The sequence below is a fragment of the Podarcis vaucheri genome, assembly GCF_965113315.1.
Source record: "Podarcis vaucheri genome assembly, chromosome: Z".
Taxonomy (NCBI): Eukaryota; Metazoa; Chordata; class Lepidosauria; order Squamata; family Lacertidae; genus Podarcis; species Podarcis vaucheri.
Window position 1 is genome coordinate 9788378 of NC_138758.1, and position 20822 is coordinate 9809199.

General features: G+C 44.6%; 1 protein-coding gene across 2 annotated transcripts in view; it reads left to right on the top strand.

Annotated features, from left to right (window-relative positions):
• GPR50 (G protein-coupled receptor 50) overlaps nucleotides 1-20822 on the top strand; it is a gene marked incomplete at its 5' end in the record, with an annotated part of 75235 nt that overhangs the window by 7007 nt on the left and 47406 nt on the right. Inside the window, one exon of one of the 2 annotated variants that reach the window (XM_082207304.1) lies at nucleotides 11594-11649. In XM_082207304.1, the coding sequence (XP_082063430.1) occupies nucleotides 11643-11649 (7 nt within the window). Of the gene's footprint in view, nucleotides 1-11593; nucleotides 11650-19607; nucleotides 19765-20822 lie in introns of those variants that run through there. The other variant, XM_082207303.1, reaches the window with a different exon arrangement.

Consider the following 20822-nt stretch of genomic DNA (forward strand, 5'->3'; position numbering starts at 1 on the left):
GGTGCTTCAAGACTGTCACCTTTCTGTGGCGTTCAAGTGCATAGTTATTTTCTGCAATTAAGGTGGAATACAGCACTCTGTATCTCTGGCACAACAAATCCTCTTAAAAACGACAACACTGTCTTTTTGCAGTTAGGAAAGTAACAGGGAAATGTTCCAAAAAGTGTGGAATTAACAAATTGTTAATTAGAAGGTGTATAAATGCCCCCAAAGTAAATCAGGATGAATACTAATCATTAACCACACTTTAAACAAATAAGAATGAATGCTCAATAAAGACCAGGCACAGGACAATTCTGGACTGAGACTATTTTCGAATGGGATTCTGGCAAATTCAGGTTGCACAATTATAGTTGATGGGAATGTCTTTATTGCAACAAACTCACTTCCTCAAAAGATTAGACTTTATGCAATAAGGAAAGTGACAGGAAAATGTACAGGAATTTGCAGCCCTTGCTTTGACATAGTACCATCTAACCTCCCCGCAAACAAATCAAGGCAATGCTAATTAAATAGGCAACTTCATCTAGTCTCCCGGAAAATCAATCAGGATGAATGGATAAACAGGTGGTCTGGAGAAGCCCCAAACCTCAAGGGTAACAAACAGAGGAGTGTGGCTGCAGAATAATGATTTACAAAAGCCATTCTCCCTAAAACGGCATGCATCATTTCAGAAATCCTGAGCTATATTTTATCCTTTATAGTCTCATTATATGTAGTATGTTTGGAGTAGAAGAAGAGACAATGGCAGATTTTTCTGTTTTGATTATGAATTGTTCATTGAAATGTTATGCTTGTGTACAATCAAGTACAATGTCTTCTCTAGTGGGTTTGTTTAGGGCAGGACTGGGCAAACCTGTAGCCCTCCAGATGATGTTGAATTCTAGCTCCCATCATCCCTGGCGATTGGCCATGCTGGCTAGAGCTGATGGGAGTGGGCATTCAACAGCATCTGGCTCCGCATCCCTTGAATAACCAAGGAATTGAGAGCCTCAACCTCAACCAACTGAGCTAACTGACGACATTATATACAAATGCGTTCCAAATGTCATGATACTTGTCCACATGAGGTGCACATCTATAAGCCGTAAGGGTCATCATAGCTTCCACCCATTGATTAAATGGAGCCGTACACTTATCTTCCCAGGGCATCAGTATCAGTTTGGCACCTTCATTGTACAGCTTTGTTGGATGCTGAAAATGCACCTCCTTACCTTGACCTTTTGACAGTTTCTCTCTTTTGTTTTGATGGACCCACTTCTTCTGCTGAATGTATGTTGCTCTGTCCATTTTACAATTGCATCTGTTTTTATCATTGTTGTTTTCTATTGCTTGCAACTTGCCCTGGGACCTTGGGTCGGTAAGAAACCTTATAAACAAACAAACAAACAAACAAACAAACAAACAAACAAACAAACAAACAAACTTAGAACTTGGGAAAGACTGCACGGCACTGTGAGCTACTGTATCTAGCCCTGGTCGGCTTGCCTGGGCTTTTAATTAGCTCAGATGCCTGTAGCGGCAGAATCAACATCTTCCCAGTCTGGCCACGAAGGCAGTGCTGGGGTTTTAGAGATGCACATGCCAAGCTGCGCATTTTCACAGGCGATTGTCCCATCGAGATACTGTATTTGTGAACTCAAGTGTTCCTCCAGTGTGTCTGTATATGAATGTAGGGACATTCTTTTCCTGGGAAATCTGCAGTTAGGGGAAAGGAATGTGAGGGCTACTGTCTACTGGAAGAGAGGGGGCTCATTGTAAGTTTCGGTCCAGCTCCACATTGCATTGAGGTGGTGGTGAGTGTGCTCAGCTGTGGGGAACTAGCAGCAGGCTCAACTGTATGGGGTCTGCATTACTGGAGGGAGGACACACACGTATCCATGCAATGCCTCAGCACATGCGTCTCTGATCTGACCTGCTTGCTAGTTCAGCATGTCTTCAAGCTGCACACTCTGCATCGGCCACCTGATTCTCTCTGCAGTTCTGCTCAGCCCTTGGCCTTCCTGGCTAAGTTGCTGTAAACCTTCTAGGGTGTTGAGCAGTTAAGAGACTGGAAGCTGGCAGGGTTATATTTTGAGACCCTGGATCAACCTCTCTCTCTCTGTCCTCTCTGGTTGGCATCTGTCTGTCTTGAGAGACAAAGGAGGAGTGTAGCTTTGGGCTGAGGTCAAGCTGTTGGAAGGTTGCAGCGCCTGCTTTGGCTGTAGAGACTGATACGGGAGAGATATGCTTTGTTGCAGCTGGGGCAGAGGAAGGCATGCAGTTGTGGTGCTGCTGATGCACCAGGGCGTTTCTTCTATAAGTGCTCCTGCCACTTCCCCCTTAATCAGAAGAATCTTACTGTTCTATTAACCCAGTAGGTTGGGGTAGGGAGCTTTTGGCCATCCAGATGTTGCTGATTGACAACTCCCAGCAGCCCCACCAAGGATGGCCAATGGGATGGTGAGAGAAGAAGGGCAGAGGTGTTCCCCAGCCCTGCAGAAGGTTGAGGCAGGTCTTGATTCTTCAGCTTTTTTATGCCAAGGTTAACTAGGGTACTGGGTAAGGATGAAGCCTCTCTAAAGCAGTGCTTCTCAACCTTGGGTCTCCTCCTGCTGTTGTTGGTCTACAGCTCCCAACATCCCTGACCAATGGTCCTGCTAGCTTGGGATGGTGGGAGTTGTAGTCCAGCAACAGCAGGGGACTCAATTTTGAGGGGAAAAGCTGTTCCAATGTAAGGGTGGGGAACCTCAGGCCAGTGTGCTGAATGTGTCCCCTCCCCAGCCTCTCTATCTGGCCTTTGGGACTCTCCCAAGATCTAGAACACACTCCTTCTCCATGGGCACAACACCTCTGCTCTGCATCCCCTTTGAGTGCTTTTGCTTCGTTGGAATGTGTCTTTGCACTCAGATAGCATTTCTAGCTTGCCTAAATGGCAGATATGGAGGGGGTGTTTGTGTGTCATTCAAAAACTTCCAGATTTTATGATGCTGGAACGTAGCCTATTGTACAAAGCTAAGAGTTCCACCGGTTCTTCCACCCACTTTTGGCTGTAGCCCCTCCCACTTTGCCCTCTGGCCCTGCTCCCCATTGCCAGGTGGCACCCCCAAAAGGTTGCATGTGAGGGAATGTGGCTCCCTGGCTGAAAAAGCCCCTTAAACCTGCTGCGAACCTCCCTGGGGACATCAAGGAATCTGAAGGAAGGTCACGGGCAATATGTTCAGGGAAGGAGTTTAATTGAAATTGATTCAATGGCACAATCTGCTCAAGGAGCAGTTTAAAAGGTTTAGCAACGGCGCAAATAATGGCAGGGGTGAAACAAAGGTCAGCTAACGATTGCAAGATGCAGTCCTGCTTCTAAAAAGCGAGGGTAGGTAGACCCCCCCCCTCTGACGCAGATTAAATTGCGGCAAGCTTTCTTTATATGTTTGTTGTGAAGGATTTGGGTTTGGACAGCAGAGATTTAAGACTGCTAGGATGAATGCTTTGATGTTCCTTAATGGTACGTGGTCCAGGCACATCTTTTGCCAGGGAAATTACAGGTAAATGGCCCAGAAAGACTAGGAAATACTTGGAGAAGCTGACTGACCCCTCTACCAGCACTTGCAATGAAGGGTGATGCAACCCAATCTGTATTTGTACTGGATTTGAAATTGCTTTTACCTATGAAATGTATTTTATTTTTTACATATGGAAGTGTTTTTAATGGTTTTTTAATTGTCATAATTGTGTAAATGTTTTTATTGCCAAATTGTTTTGAGATATAGTCTGGGAAGCAATTTATAACTGTAAATGAATAAATCGTGTGTGCGTGCGTGTGTGTGCGTGCATGTGCCTGCGTGCAAATATCTCTCCCCCCCCCACACACAACTTCTTTTCTTAATCCATTCTTCTCCCTCTTTTCCCCCAAGTCAGTTCCAAAACTGAAGACTTCCTTGTCTGGCTATGTTATGACTGCCCAGACTGTTTTTCTCCAGCCCCTACCCAAGCAGTTAGGGAGATTTCATAGCTAGTAGGCACCAGCCATCACAAACCGGCAAGGAACATCTTTAGTTTCACTCATTAGCACTGAAGGAGAAAACATCACCAGCCATCAGCTAAAGAAAAGCCAGCTGAAAGGTCATGCTTAGTTGTGGTTGCCAAGGCAATAGGTACACAAAATCAAAAAGGCATTGGAGAGCTGTGAAAGAGGAATTCCTGGTCTCCCCCCTCCCCATAATTTCATATCTTTCCTATTTCTTTTCCAATTTTTTTTTATCTGCTCCCACCCCACCCCCCACCAAAAAGTTGTACTAGTGTATGCTAAACTGCTTTCTCTGCCCTTCAACCTGGATTTTTATAGACGTTACTTTTCTTTGATTAGATAAGGATTTAGGATCAAAGGGAGGTATAAATAGCTGCTTACTAAATGGATCTAGATTTTGTGGGTATTGCAGTCATTCAGACAGAAAGCCTCCAAGTTGGACTAATGCAGCTGTGGGTGTCTTGTGTTTCTTTTACTGAGGTTGTTGGGGGAGGGGGAAAGAGACCTTTGATAAGATGTAAATTGCTTTTCTTTAAAATAATAGTTAACAGATAGATGCAGATTTTCCATTCATTTGGCCTTAATTAATACAGTACTTTTTTTAAAAAAAGTCTGCTGCATTTTGTGGCCTTGCATTAAAAAATGGATTAACTCCACATCAGGTGGAACATTATGGTCCAAGCTTGCATCTTGGAAAACGTCATACTACGCAATTTGACTACAATAGATTTCTTTAGATTCCAGTAGATTCCCACCTCAATTTATCTCCTGCTTTGCTGATATGGGTTGCCATATTTTGAAGAGCAAAAAAGAGGACACACATTTGCTGACTTCTGCTTTTAGCGCTACGGAGAATCTGCCCATGAAAAAAAAGGATGTGTCCTGGAAAATGAGGACATATGGCAACCCAGATATATATATATAAAACCTGTTGTGCTTCTTTTTACATGTGTGCAGCTACCCTTGAGGTTGATCTGGAAGTTTCAGCTGGTGCAAGAATGCTGTACCTAGGTTGCTTGTGGCTACTACTGCCAGCGGGACACGGTTAGTGCTGTGGGTTAAACCACTGAGCCTAGGACTTGCCGATCAGAAGGTTGGTGGTTCGAATCCCTGTGATGGGGTGAGCTCCCGTTGCTTGGTCCCTGCTCCTGCCAACTTAGCAGTTCGAAAGCACGTCAAAGTGCAAGTAGATAAATAGGTACCGCTCCAGCGGGAAGGCAGACAGTGTTTCCTTGCGCTGCTCTGGTTTGCCAGAAGCGGCTTAGTCATGCTGGCCACATGCTGTACGCCAGCTCCCTCGGCCAATAAAGCGAGATGAGTGCTGCAACCCCAGAGTCGGCCCTATACAGCTCAGGACCAGGTTGCTTGAGAGACACTTTCAACCCTTATATAAGCCTAGTGGGTCACTGCAGTATGTGGGAGAGGTTCTCCTGCAAGTCTCAAAGATATTGGAAGACCTTTTCACAGTGACTTGGAGCAGATCTTTCAGTGTGGCTGCCATTGTTGAGATAAGATAGGTGCCCATCAACTTAACTTTACAGAAACAACTGGAGTTATTTTTGTTCTAATAATAATAATAATAATAATAATAATAATAATAATAGTAGTAGTAATAATAGTAATAATAATAAATTTATTATTTATACCCCGCCCATCTGGCTCGGTTCCCCAGCCACTCTGGGCGGCTTCCAACAGAATATTAAAATATAATAGTCTATTAAACATTAAAAGCTTCCCGAAACAGGGCTGCCTTCAGATGTCTTCTAAAAGTCTGGTAGCTGTTTTTCTCTTTGACATCTGGTGGGAGGGCGTTCCACAGGGCTGGTGCCACTACCGAAAAGGCCCTCTGCCTGGTTCACAGTAACTTGGCTTTTCGCAGCAAGGGAACCGCCAAAAGGCCCTCAGAGCTGGACCTCAGTGTCTGGGCAGAACGATGGGGGTGGAGACGCTCCTTCAGGTATACTGGACTGGCTTTTCCATGAGTGGCCTCTGCCATGGGCACGGTTTTTATCTAATGTTGCTCTTAACTGTTTTTGTTGTTGTTGAATTTTGTAAACTGCATGTGTGGAAGGTGATTAATAACTAACTAACAAGATACATAACCTGATTTCTTCCTAACTTCCACTCCAACCATGCACCTGTGACTCAGGTTCATGCATCTGGTGAAGTGCATTCTGGTCTATGACCACATATGTGATAATAAATTTGCTAGCTTTTAAGGTGGCATTTAAGGGACGTGGGTGGCACTGTGGTCTAAACCACTCAGCCTCTCAGGCTTCCTGATCAGAAGGTCAGTGGTTCGAATCTCCACAACGGGGTGAGCTCCCATTGCTCTGTCCCAGCTCCTGCCAACCTAGCAGTTCAAAAGCACACCAAAAACTGCAAGTAGATAAATAGGTACCACTTCGGCAGGAAGGTAAATGGTGTTTCCATGCACTGCTCCGGTTTCACCAGAAGCGGCTTAGTCATGCTGGCCACATGACCCGGAAAGACTGTCTCTGGACAAGCGCTGGCTCCCTTGGCCTGTAAAGTGAGATGAGCACTGCAACCCCAGAGTCGTCTGCGACTGGACTCAACAGTCACCTTTACCTATTTTTAAGATGGCATAAGATTCTTTGTGGCTTTTGTAGAAAGGGAATTTGCAGGTTCTCACCTTGGATTAAAAGGCAGGGGAAAAGTAAATTACTGTAACCACTGTCCTCCTTAAAGCTTTGAGTAGGCATGTTTCTTGTCTTCCAAGCAGCAAAAGAAAGCTCCCTGTCTCTGCTGTCACTCTTCCTTCCACCATGGTGTTTGTGTGTGGAGGCTGCCAATGAGAAGCCGAGATGATCAGACGCCTCTTTTAATGGATCCCACCCCCACCCTCTCTCAAATCCCCTGATGACTGTTTGACAATCCTGACCTAAATTAGGAAGCCATAGTCTTTGTATGCTTCATTCCCATGACTTCAAAGATAGGCACAGAACTCAAGCGGCTGAGAAAGAACAGAGGTTGCAAACTTGACATAAATTCATAGCACTAAGGGACCCCGGTGTCATCTAGTCCAACCCCCTGCGATGCAGGAATCTTTTGCAGGATCCATAGTTCTGCTCCCCAGCAGAGATTGCGGGCTCTTTCTGCTTTTAAAAACACACACACACAGAAGCACAAAAGAAGCAAACAAACACACAACCTGCTTTACTTCCTTCTTGCTGGTCAATACATTGATTGACAGAGGGATTTCCCCTGAAATGTAAGCTTAGCGTAGAGTGATTTTTTTTCCAGTGGCTGCAAACTCTAAATTTAGAGGTGGTAAGTGGAGGAGACCTGCAACGAAGGTCACATCTGCACCAAGCATTTAAAGTTCTCTTATACCACTTTTAACAGTCATGGCTTCCTCCCAAAGAATCCTGGGAACTGTGGTTTGATGCAGGGGCTGAGAGTCTTTAAGAGACCTCAGTTCTCCTCACAGAGCTACAGATTCAGGAAGGTTGGTCTGACGCAGTCGAAATAAATTTTTTAAAAATTGTCCAGTAGCACCTAATGGGCCAACTAAGTTTGTTCTGGTATAAGCTTTCGTGTGCATGCACACTTCTTCAGATACACTGAAACAGAAGTCACCAGACCCTTATATATACTAGGAGGGTGGGGTATTTCTCAGAAGGGTAGTGGGAGATGGGTGATTGGCCCAGTTGTTATAGTAAACCTGTTGATGACTGTTCATGACTGCAATTAGTCCAACAGGAAAAGCAAGGGATAGTATGCAGATGCATGTATGCAGACAAGAATCCAATATCTCTGTTCAGACCAGGTCTCTCCATAGTTTTCAGTTTGGTGATAAGATGTAATTCAGCAACTTCTCTTTCAAGTCTATTTCTGAAATTCTCTTGTAATAAGACAGCAGCTTTGAGATCTTGTATTGAATGTCCTGGGAGACTGAAGTGTTATCCTACTGGTTTCTCTGTCTTGAGAGCTACAGAGTAGTTTAGCAGTCAGTCCTTCTCCCCAGGAAACTGGGAATTGTAGCTTCATGGGGCCTTGTGACAACCATGGTTTGGATAGAGCAAAGTTAAGTTTTCCCTTCCTCTTTTTACTTATTTATTATTTTTATTATTATTTACAATGCACATACAACCACACATATACCAAAACTTAAATACAAACAATGCAGGAATACCAACATAAATGCTACATTTAAGTCACTTCCCTCCATCATTATTTGTCATTTCTTTTCATTAATGTTCTTATTTACATTGCAATTTGTATCTCTCATCCTTGGTATTGTTGTTTTACTAATATTTGTTTTCAGAGCCAACTTTACAAACTTAATCTAAACATATCAGCATGTTGTCTTTAGAACAGTGTTTGCTCATGTATTCTTCAAATCATTTCCATTGTGACCTTAGTTTCTGGTTTGTTTGATATCTTATTATTGCAGTTAATTTTGCCAACTCAATAAATTCTAAAAGTTTATGTAGCCCATCTTCCTTTGTAGCTATGTAGTTTCCTTTCCAGATTTTAGCAAGTAGGAGTCTTTCTATATTTCTATAGAAAGAGGAACATGACAAGGCTGCCCCTTATCCCTGTTACTGTTCATATTAACATTAGAAATATTAAATTCAATAACAAGGAAGGAGGAAGAAATCAAGAAGATTACGTTAGGGAAAAGGTCCTTCAGGCTGAAGGCTTTTGCCGATGCTATATTAACAGTAGAAGATAAAGCTAAAGCTAAAGCTTTAGAAAAAATAATAGAATTTGGTGAAGTGTCGGGATTCAGACTCAACAAAGCCAAAACAAAACTAATGGTCAAAAATATTCAGGAAAAAAAGATTTGAGAGAAATAACAGGATTGGAAACAGTCAAAAAAGCAAAATATTTGGGCATCCAAATTACAATGAAAAACATTAATTTGTATGAGGACAACTATAAAGAGACCTGGAAAGAAATATGAAGAGATCTAGAAATCTGGTCAAGATTGAAACTATCATTCTGGGGAAGAATTTCAGTAAGAAAAATGAATATATTGTCCACTTTTCCTCTTTCAGATGATTCCAATCATAACAAAAAAAGATTGTTTCGAGAATTGGATGAAAGTTTTAACAAAATTGATCTGGCAAGGAAAGAAACTGTGAATCAGTTACAAACTATTGATGGGTAGGAAAGAGAGAGGAGGATGTGCGTTGCCAAATTTCAAAATTTATTACGAAGCTGAGTGTTTAATCTGAATAAAGGATTGGATTTTATTGGGAAAATTAGATCTATTAGACCTAGAAAACTTTGATAACATATATGGGTGGCACGCTTACCTGAGTTACGACAAAATAAAAATCCACAAAGGATTTAACAACCATATCATCAGGAGTGCTTTATACAAAGGGTGGGCTACATATCAACCATTACTAGAACCAAACACACCATGGTGGCTGTCTCTATTAGAGGCTTTCGCGGTTAAAAAAACTAAATACGACAGGGAACTGGGCACTGTATAGGCAACTATTAAAAGAAGAAGAAGACCAGAAAAAGTTGAAATTATTTGAAGATATAAGGCACCACTTCACAGACTGGCTTCAATACCATCAGCTAAGCAACCTCTTTAATTTGGATAAAAAAATTAGGCTTTGAGAAGGAAGAATCAAAATTACAAAAAGTTGTAGTAGGAAATAACAATTTTTTAAATCAAAAGTATATGATTTATTATTGGAATGGAATGTAAAAGATGATGTAGTAAAAGAAGTACAGATCAAATGGGCCCAAGACATCGGACAGGGAATATACCTAGAACAGTGGGATAGGCTTCTAAAGGCTGATATAAGGTTCACCGCCTGCTATTCTATAAAAGGAAACATTATGAAAATGTTTTACAGGTGGCACATAACACCTTCAAAACCTTGCCAAAATATACGAGGTGCAATCTTTGTTGGAAATCCAAGGAGGTAGAGGGAACCATAATACACTTATGGTGGGGTTGTGGAGAAGTTTTTTAAAAAAAGGAATTGTGTGCATGCGAAATTTAAAACATACTCAAAATTACTCTAGGAAAAAAACCCTGAGGCATTTTTAATGAGCATATTGAAAAGATAGGAAAGCATTATTTCTCAAGTTTTCCCTTCCTCATACTGCCCCCATAGTCCCAGAGCTGCTTAAAGATAAAGGTAAAGGGACTCCTGACCATTAGGTCCAGTCGTGGCCGACTCTGGGGTTGCGGCGCTCATCTTGCTTTAGTGGCCGAGGGAGCCAGCATACAACTTCCGGTTCATGTGGCCAGCATGACTAAGCCACTTCTGGTGAACCAGAGCAGCGCATGGAAACGCCTATTTATTTACTTGCACTTTGACGTGCTTCGAACTGCTAGGGTGGCAGGAGCAGGGACTGAGCAACAGGAGCTCACCCTGTCGCGGGGATTTGAACCACCAACCTTCTGATTGGCAAGTCCTAGGCTCTGTGGTTTAACCCACAGCACCACCCACGTCCCTCAGAGCTGCTTAAGGTTTCCCTATTTATATGGCAGAAAGTGTCCACGTCAAATGGTATGATTTGTGTAGGGTTACATTTATATTTTTAAGGCATTCCCCTTCCCCCCTTCTTATTAGCTGATTTCCTTTATTTGTATTCCATTTGTGAAGTATATGATACACTAGTCATTTATATTTTTAAAAATATCTTCCGTCAATCAAAATGTGATTCACAATTTCTCCCCTATTCTGCTTGCTTTATTTTCTAAACTACTGTATTGGCCCGAATATAAGCCGCACCTGCAAATAAGCCTCACCTTTAAAATTCGGGCGGGGGGGGGGCGGGAGAGAGAGAAGAAGAAAAGACAATACTTGAATATAGGCTGCTTCCTTAAAATTCTGCATGCACTCACACTCCCATTCCGTCTTGCCATATGTTGTTTCAGCAGTGATACTGTAAAAGCCAATTTTTGTAAGGTCACGAATTTAAGTTGCACTTTCACTTTTCACAGTCGGAATTTGGGGTGGGGGGGGAGTGCGGCTTATATTTTGGCCAATATGGTATGTGCATAATGAATAAAAGGTATTAAAATCAAGCAAACAATGCACATCAATTGCTCCCATGCAACTAACAGCAAGACTAGTTTTGACATATAGCCATCATAAAAGGGTCTTCAGCACTGGACTGTGTAGAAGAAGCTAATGTGTGTAGAATCATAGAGTTGGAAGGGACCCTGGGGATCATTTAGTCCAACCCCCTGCAGTGCAGGGATATGCAGCTGTCCCATTCAGGGATCGAACCTGCAGCCTTGGCGTCATCAGAAACACGCTCTAACCAACTGAGCAATCCAGGAAGAAGCTAAGGAGCTGAGTTCAAGTTGCAGGCTTACTGTATTAAAAATGCATATAAAACATTAACATTCTCATAAGAATGCCTATGAGTTATGCACACAGAGACACACTATGTAACACCCTCAGGAAGCTTTTCTGGTATGCTTAGCAGCAGCAGCAGCAACAACAACAACAGCACCAGTGTGGCGCAGTGGTTAGAATGTTGGACTAGGACCTGGGAGACCAGGGTTCAAATCCTTGCTTAACCTTGAAGCTCCCTGGGTGACCCAGGGCCAGTCACTCACTCTCAGCCTAACGTACCTTGCAGGGTTGTTTTGAGGATGAAATGGAGAGGAGAACTATATATACCTCCTTGAATGAAAGGTGAGACAGAGATGCAACAAACCAATAAATATAGAAATCAGCTCAGCCCATTGAAAACCTGGAGGGGAAAAGGTAAGGCTTTGTCTGACACCGAAAAGATGTTAGCAAAGGCACCAGGGAGAGCATTCCCTATATTCTTCACCTGTTTATTTTATTTCATTTACAGGTAAAATAAACATTCACCTGTTTATTTCATTTCATTCATTTCATATCATTTACATTCAGATCTGGGCCCTCCAATCCTGTCTGCGGAGACACCCACTTTCACCAGGTCTTCGCTGCGAAGGATGCTGGGGTTCTCCACCTCTGTTTCCTTCATTTTCTTCTGCTGTCTGCACATCTGTGTGGTGTTTTATTTGTAATCCCTCCCAGGGCAGGGTCCTGTCCTCTTGTGCTTTGCAAGGCACCACACACACTCATGGAATGATGCTGACAATAGATACATAAGCAACACTTCTTTTTTGTAATTCTGCCAGGACGGACTCAACTCATCTCAACAGTCAGGTGCAGAGGTGAGTCAAGGAGGCTAGAAGAGGATGAACAGGGTGGCCCCAGTTGGAGGAAGAGAGGTGGGGATGGGGTTTACCTAGGGGGATACTAAGAAGCAAGGGACAGCAGTGGGGTCAATGACTATTCGACTTTCAACAGTGGGCATCACTGGATAAATTCATTAATTTTCTTGAATTAACTGGATTTTGAATGAATGTACAATTAATTGTTGCTGTTTTGAACCTTATTGTTTTGTTATTGTCCGTAGTGGGTTGTGGAAACTGCTGTTCTGAATAATGCATTGAATAGGGTAGGGGACACTGGGGGTTAATTGATGGAACCAAACAAGCAGTGGCCTGAACATTTAGGGACCACCGAGCAAGAAGATTTTAAGGCATGGGGGCAGCAGTTTTAGAGAGGTTTCCCAGCAGAGAAAGAGCAAGTAGCAGAATCACAGTAATCCAAGTTTATGCACCAACTACTGGTGCTGAAGAAACTGAAATTGACCGATTCTATAAAGACTTACAACACCTTCTAGAAATGACACCAAAGAAGGATGTTCTTCTCATTATAGGGTATTGGAATGCTAAAGTAGGGAATCAAGAGATAAAAGGAACAACTCGCAAGTTTGGTCTTAGAGTTCAAAATGAATCAGGGCAAAGGCTAATAGAGTTCTGCCAAGAGAACAAGCTGGTCATCACAAACACTCTTTTCCAACAACACAAGAGACGGCTCTATACATGGACATCACCAGATGGGCAGCATCAAAATCAGATTGATTATATTCTCTGCAGCCAAAGATGGAGAAGCTCTATACAGTCAGCAAAAACAAGACCTGGAGCTGACTGTGGCTCAGATCATCAGCTTCTTATAGCAAAATTCCAGCTTAAACTGAAGAAAGTAGGAAAAACCACTGGACCGGTAAGATACAATCTAAATCAAATCTCTTATGAATACACAGTGGAAGTGAGGAACAGGTTTAAGGATTTAGATTTGGTGGACAGAGTGCCTGAAGAACTATGGATGGAGGCTCGTAACATTATACAGGAAGCAGCAACGAAAACCATCCCAATGAAAAGGAAATGCAAGAAAGTAAAGTGGCTGTCCAACGAGGCCTTACAAATACCGGGGGAGAGAAGAAATATCAACAACCTCAGATATGCAGATGACACAACCTTGATGGCAGAAAGTGAGGAGGAATTAAATAACCTTTTATTGAGGGTGAAAGAGGAGAGTGCAAAATATGGTCTGAAGTTCAACATCAAAAAAACGAAGATCATGGCCACTGGTCCCATCACCTCCTGGCAAATAGAAGGGGAGAAATGGAGGCAGTGAGAGATTTTACTTTCTTGGGCTCCATGATCACTGCAGATGGTGACAGCAGTCACAAAATTAAAAGACGCCTGCTTCTTGGGAGAAAAGCAATGACAAACCTGGACAGCATCTTAAAAAGCAGAGACATCACCTTGCCAACAAAGGTCTGTATAGTTAAAGCTATGGTTTTCCCAGTAGTGATGTATGGAAGTGAGAGCTGGACCATAAAGAAGGCTGATCGCCAAAGAATTGATGCTTTTGAATTATGGTGCTGGAGGAGACTCTTGAGAGTCCCATTGACTTGCAAGAAGATCAAACCTATCCATTCTGAAGGAAATCAGCCCTGAGTCCTCACTGGAAGGCAGATCATGAAGTTGTGGCTCCAATACTTTGTCCACCTCATGAGAAAAGAAGACCCCCTGGAAAAGACCCTGGTGCTGGGAAAGATTGAGGGCACAAGGAGAAGGGGACAACAGAGGATGAGATGGTTGGATAGTGTTCTTGAAGCTACAAACATGAATCTGACCAAACTGCGGGAGGCAGTGGAAGACAGGAGTGCCTGGCGTGCTTTGGTCCATGGGGTCACGAAGAGTCGGACACGACTAAAGGGACTCCATGATTCTCTATACATGATTAAAACAAGAACAGCATAAAAAAGAGCCCAAATATATCATTTTACTCATCAGATTAAGAACACAACCAATAAAGACCACATCTGTTTATTAACTGCAGCTAGATTAGTTATTGCGAAAAACTAGAAAACTTTAAATGCAAATCTTTTTGAAGCATGAGTTTTGCAAGCATGGGATGCTGTGATTATGGACAAATTAACCATTTCACAAAAAGAATATCGATCTTGGGGGGGGGAAAGGACTCACACCTTCTGTATGACATGGTATCCTTTTATTGACTTTGTTAAGACAATCAAAATGGTTTTCACCCTCCATCGACTCACGGAACATGATGGAGAGACACTTTTATTTAATTGCCTTTCTTGAAACATCGAAAACTACAACCACCAGCCTCTGTTTTTCTTTCTTTTCTGTAACCTACTAAACTCTGTATTCATCGTACAAGTATGTTTTGTTGCTGGAAATTAAAAATCAATAATAATAATAAAGAACAAAAGAAGAAAGTGAGCTAACCTGCAGGCAAACCTTTGTCATAGCAACTTAGGGAAAGAAGGAAAAGACAGCATTTATGGGGCTGGCTTCCCCAATGGCGAGCCAAGGAGTGAAATAATTGACTTAAGGGGGATGGTAATTACACAACTGATGATAGAGAGATTATCAGGGAAGGAAAACTGCTTTAATAGATCTCAGAAGAGCTCTAAACTGCTCTAAGTGAAGAGTTCTCCAGGGTTCCGTCCCCCCCCCCAAGGCAATAGAATCCCCTAGGGCCCAAAAGCCCCTTGGGAGAGGTGCTCACAAATTTTATGCTGAATAATAATAACAATAATAATCTAAGAGCAAGTTTGCTAAAGACCACACGGTGGCGCCATCAAACAGCTTCCTTCCTTCCTTCCCAGGATAAACTATCCTGTGTTCTGAGACTTCCAGCACTTTTGCTTGGTGAAATGTATATTCCCTCAGGGGCTCTGAAACTGCACCATTCTTTTCTGATCTGTTTTATGGGTTACCTCTTCCCATTCACGTCTTCTCACCACTGCTCTCCTCTCCCCCCATTCAGCATCACAAAACAGCTCTCTGGCCAAGTGCTAGAGCAATTATTAAGGCAATGGGTGTTTTTTGGTGTGGTTTTTTTTTTTTTTAAAGAGAAGTGTATATTAGATTATGCTGAACAGCACCTGCAAACGAGAAACAAATGCTAACTTTCCTCTTCTGGGAGAGGGGGAGGGGAGGACTAGGTGCTAAATATAAGTTCCAGCATCCTGGGTGATGTGACCCGTGCTTTGAAGAAGAAGATAAACACTGGTGGTATTTTTAGCTGATGATTAATTAATGCAAATTAGTATCTGGGAGTGGAAGAGAAGTGGAAGCAGCAACATGAGAACGAGAGAGGGAGCACGAGCTCAAGGGCATGCTGTGAAATGTGCCAAATTTCCTACAGACAATTGCCGGGAGGGGAGAGGAGCAGGCAGGGTGCGGCAACTGAGAGAGGGGTGAGGAATCTTTTTGGCTTATGTGGGGCAACTTTGACAGGTGCATAGGACCACCACCCCTGTCCATCATGTCATGCCATAATGAAGTACTGATAAGGTCTGAGCGGAGAGTTCAGCCCTGCTCTCTGCAGTGGTCTGAGCAGGATTTAACCAGTTGAAAGGTGGAGATGAAGCCAGCTGCTTTGGCTGTGCACACCAGTTCCCTGATCACCCCATCTGCTAATCTCACCCACTTACCGAAGAGATGCTACTTGATTGACAGTTGGGCATGGGTTTAGAAAAATGGCTTTATGGGCCAAATTTAGATGCCCTGGGGGACCAAGATTGGCCGATGACCAGAGGTTCCCCACTGCTCCTCTACTTGTGAAGATAAAAACTAAACCACACAGGTGATATTCAGACTTGTTGCTCCAAATTCATTGTGCCCATCCCTTATCTTCCTAAGGCCCACCATATTTATTGATCATTCATCCTGATTTCCTGGAACAAAACTTAGGCAGAGGTTAGATAATATCTGGACATTACTGAGCAGTTGTTCTGATTTGTTCACAGGGTAGTCATATGGGCATTCCTTCTGATTCATTGGCACACTTTTCATCCCTGTCACTTTCCAAACTGCAAAAGTCCTTTTTAAAAAGTGGCTTTGTTTCAGCAAGACAACAGAGGTCTTTAATCCACCTTAACTGCACAAACCTAACATTCCAGAATGCACTAGACGCCCTCCTACAAAACACTCATAATCTGGAGGCAACCTTAAATGCTATTATGAGGGTTGCCCTGGTTAATTGGGCTCAAGTTTGTTCATATGGAATTTTACTTCAAATATCTACAAAGATGGTAGGTGCCAAAACACTGTCTTAAAAAAGAGGTCTCCCTTTTTCTTGCACACAACAAAGTAGCTCTTCCTGACAGTAAGAGCTGTTTGACAGTGGAATTTGCTGCCAAGGAGTGTGGTGGAGTCTCCTTCTTTGGAGGTCTTTAAGCAGAGGCTTGACATCCATATGTCAGGAGTGCTCTGATGGTGTTTCCTGCTTGGCAGGGGGTTGGACTCGATGGCCCTTGTGGTCTATTCCAACTCTATGATTCTATGATTCTAAGTCCTTCTGAGATATGCCTGATGGCACACACATATGTATCTAGAAATAAAAAGGCTGCTCCCCTCCCCACTTTGGAATGTTTGTTTTACAAATATGCAAGTTTAATTGACAGGCCGGCCCTACCATGAATCAGAATAATTCATCTGCCTCAGGTGGCAAATGCTGAGAGTCAAGGAGTAGACAGACCTGTGTGTGCCTCCCTTCACCCGCTAAACTAGCCTACTGCTCTCAGGTGCAGCAGACAACATGGTCCAATTGATAAGGAGAGTTTCAAGGGCTAATATGACTGGATTTGGTATGTGCAGTGGAGAGGCTTGCTGATACCTTGCCCTTCACTTCAGGTTGCAAAATGTCTTGGACCAGCCCCTGTTAAAATTAATTTGGTTGGTTGAGCCACCCCAGTCTCATCTCACCATCTCACAAGAACAAAAGGGAGAGCCCTTCTGGATCAGGCCAGAATAGTTCCACATCTATTCCAGCTTTTAACAGGGGCAAAACAGAGGCTTCTGGGAAACCTGCAAGCAGGACCTGAATGTAGCAGCGTTCTCCCCTCCTGCAAGTAGAGTAGGGCCAACCCAATCCAGAAATTTATCTCATCACCTTTTGAAACTTTTTTTTTTTTTTTTTTTACATATAATTGTTTCCATTGAAAGATTTTCCACGGACAACAAAGGTACATCTAACATCTCTGTTTTCAGTTCATAGAGTCCTGTCTATAGGTCAGTTACATTTGGTGTTGAGACACTAGTGTGAGACATTGGGAAGATGTGGGGAGAAAGAGGTGGGGGGTGGGAGAGCTGGTGGTAATTATTTTTCCTTCTTCTGCATTGTGGATGCATGGGGTTCTTTGGCTGATGGGAGCCAAAGCATCAGTTGAGGAAGGCTAGATGGACCTAGATGGACCCAGCAGGGATCTTATTACTCCCTTAGGCCACCTTGTGTCCCTTCCAGTGTCTCCTCCAAGGTTTGCACAGCTGCAGCATTTGGGTTTGCAATGCTTGCTTGTGTCACAAGCTTGAAGGTCTGCTGGAATCCGAAAGGATGGAAAGCTTGAAAGAAAAAGCCTTTTCTCCCTTTGCTTCTGTGGGTCTCTGTCACCAGAGCCGTCTTTCCCATAAGGCTTAGTGGTGCGTCGTGCCAGGGCGCCGGCCTCTCAGGGGCGCCCCAGCAAGTGGGGGAGCTGTGTGGCTTTGCTGGCAGCCTCCCCTTTCCCTGCACACCTGCCAGCTGCGCCCTGCCAACCATAAGGCTGGCGGGCGCGCAGCTTGCCTCCCAAGCACCTGCGGGGATCGCTCTCCTCCCAAGGAGGCTTGGGAGGGGCACAACTTCACTCCCAAGCCTCTGTGAGGATCACTCTCCCACAGTGGCATGGGGGAGAGTTGCATCCCTCCCAGATGGCTGGCAGTGGGCAGCTACAGCCACCCCAACACTATCCGTGGTAATTTGGGGGTGCTTGGTGGATATTTGCACCCCTGCGCCACATCTGATAAAGATAGCCCTGTCAGTTGCCTTCACTGGATGTCACTATTTACTGTATAAGTATTCCTGTATCTGGTGCTGGATGTGCCCCTTCACTATTGATCCTCATCCTGCATTTCTCCTTGCGAGCAGACCTTTTGATTTCTACTTCTACAAAAAAAAAAAGTTAAAAACAATTGCATATAAAATGGTTAAGAACAATTGCACAATAAGGTAGAATTATAGACTCATGGGTTTGAAGGGACCCTGAGGGTCATCTAGTCCAACCCCCTGCAATGCAGGGATCTTTTGCTGACTTGAACCCAGGACCCTGTCATGAAGAGTCTTGTGTTCTACCACCTGAGCATTGCATGGCAATAAAAATATATTAAATATATTAAAACAATTAAAGCACAACTCTAAATATTAAAAAAACAGTTTAAAACATCAGCACATACTTAAAATAAATTCAGATCCAAGACAGATACCAACTGAGATTTTAGAAGGCTTGTTGGAAGAGGAATGTCTTTAGCAGGAATGGAAAAGTCAACATGGAAGGCACTTTGCCTCTATGGACAGCATTCACATTTCACATTATTATCCCTGTTGTTATTGTATAGCCAGCCCCCTCCTCCAAGGAACTCAAGGGGGTGTGCACATGGGTCCCCCTCCCACTGCCCATTTCCCCCTAAGAACAGCCTTGTGTGGGCAGGTTAGGCTGAGAGGCAGTCCCTGGCCACCTGGTCACCCAATGAGCTTCATGATGGCTAAGTGGCGAGCGACCAACACTCTTAACCATCCTGGCTCTCTCCCTTCCTCTCTGTGGCAGAGGAGGAACAGGTAGAAGTGGGAAAGCATATCTGAGCCTCCACGTCAATCCTTGCAGCTGGCTAGAGAGAGCAGTAGATCATCCCCAGCTCCGCGCAACGCGGAAAGCCTGCAAGGCGCACGGCAAACTGGCGTTTGCCTTTTCCCCACACGCTTCTCCAAAGTCCCCATTTTTACGCACGGCTCAAGGATAGGAAAGGAGGACACAGCCGCGCTGTCCCAGAAGGGTAGCCCAAGGAGGCGCCCTCTGAGGTGGGAGGGTTTCCCGACTTATTCAACGCTCCTGGAAACAGGGGCGTGAGCGTCTGTGTGCGTTTTTGTCTTTTTTGCCAGCCCGCGAGAGACAAAAGCGCAACGTTTGGGTACCTCCTTCCCGGCGCTTCGGGAAAGGCAGGTGACGGGAGAAACGCCCGCCTCCATGCTACCCCGCGCAGTTTGAGACGCTTACCGAGAGAAGGGGAAGGCACAAAGGGGGAGGACCCGTCGCTCTTTCCAGGCGAGCTAAACTTTTGGAGTTGGGAACCGGGCGGCTCAGGCTCTGCGGGCGCGCCTTGGGCGGGCAGTCAGGCGCTGGGGATTCTTTGCCGATGGGGTGGGAGTCCCGGGGAGGGCTTTCCCTTGCTCGGGACCTGCACGGCGGCGGCGGGGAGATGCTGGACAACAACGCGAGCTGCCCGGAATGCCGCTTCCACCCTGAGGCGCGCCACTCCCTGGCGGCCGTGCTCATCTTCACGATCGTCGTGGACATCCTGGGCAACGTCTTGGTGATCATGTCCGTGCTGAGGAACCGCAAGCTCCGTAACGCCGGTGAGTTTTGTCCCGTGGGAATGAAGGGAGAGCCTTGGCTCCGGCCCGCTGATTAAGGCTCCTCTTGCTAGGACAGGGAGGGATTATGCGGGAACCACCACTTCGAAGGCCAGCACGTGGTAAGGTGCCGGAGGGCGCGGGCCGTCTGTGTGGCCCTGTTAGGGCAAATGCCCCCTGCATTTCTGACCGCCAACTGTACAAAAGTATGGTAAGTGTCTCATCTCTTGGTAAGACAATAACGTACATCAAGGGGAGACAGGTCATAGTGGTTTACTGCATGTTTACTGCAGTAGTTGGCTTTTAAAGTGTTTAAAGTCATTCACACCTACTTGACTTTATAATCCTTGACAGCAATTCTGTAAGGCAGCCCAGGTTTATTATCCTCCACTCCCATATTACGGGATGGGGCGGGGCGGGGAAGAGAGTTGAAGCTCAGAGTAAGGTTACCAGATTTCCCCCCCAATGAATCCGGGGACACTTTTCAACCTCAGTGGATTTTTTTTATGGGGGCTTATTTGCAAATCCGGGGACTGTCCCCGGGAAACGGGGACGTCTGGTAACCTTAGCTCAGAGGGAATTTCCTAGCGAAGAGCACCTCGTGTGTTTTATGATACAGCCGGTTTTCAAACCAAGGACTTCCGAAAAACCCATAGCTGACAGCGCATGCCTATAGAGAAGTAGTTCTCACTTTATTCAATGGGGGGCTGCCTGAGCCCTAGGAAGCGCATTTACGATTGCTCAAGGTTACAGGCACGTTTACTCAGAAGAAAACCCCACCGAGCCTGACAGGGTTCTGCTTTCTTCCCTCGAGGAATCCCGAGCATTGCAGTTTACTCCTCACGGAGTTACAGTTCCCAGCAGCCAGTGGCGTAGCGTGGGGGGTGCAAGGGGGGCCTGCCGCACCGGGCGCAACATCTGGGGGTTAGGGTTAGGGGGCGCAAATTACTTGCCTTGCCCCGGGTGCTGACAACCCACGCTACGCCACTGCCAGCAGCCTTTCACAAACTACCGTGTCCAGGATTATTTGAGGGAAAGAACGTGACTTAAAGGTACAGGAG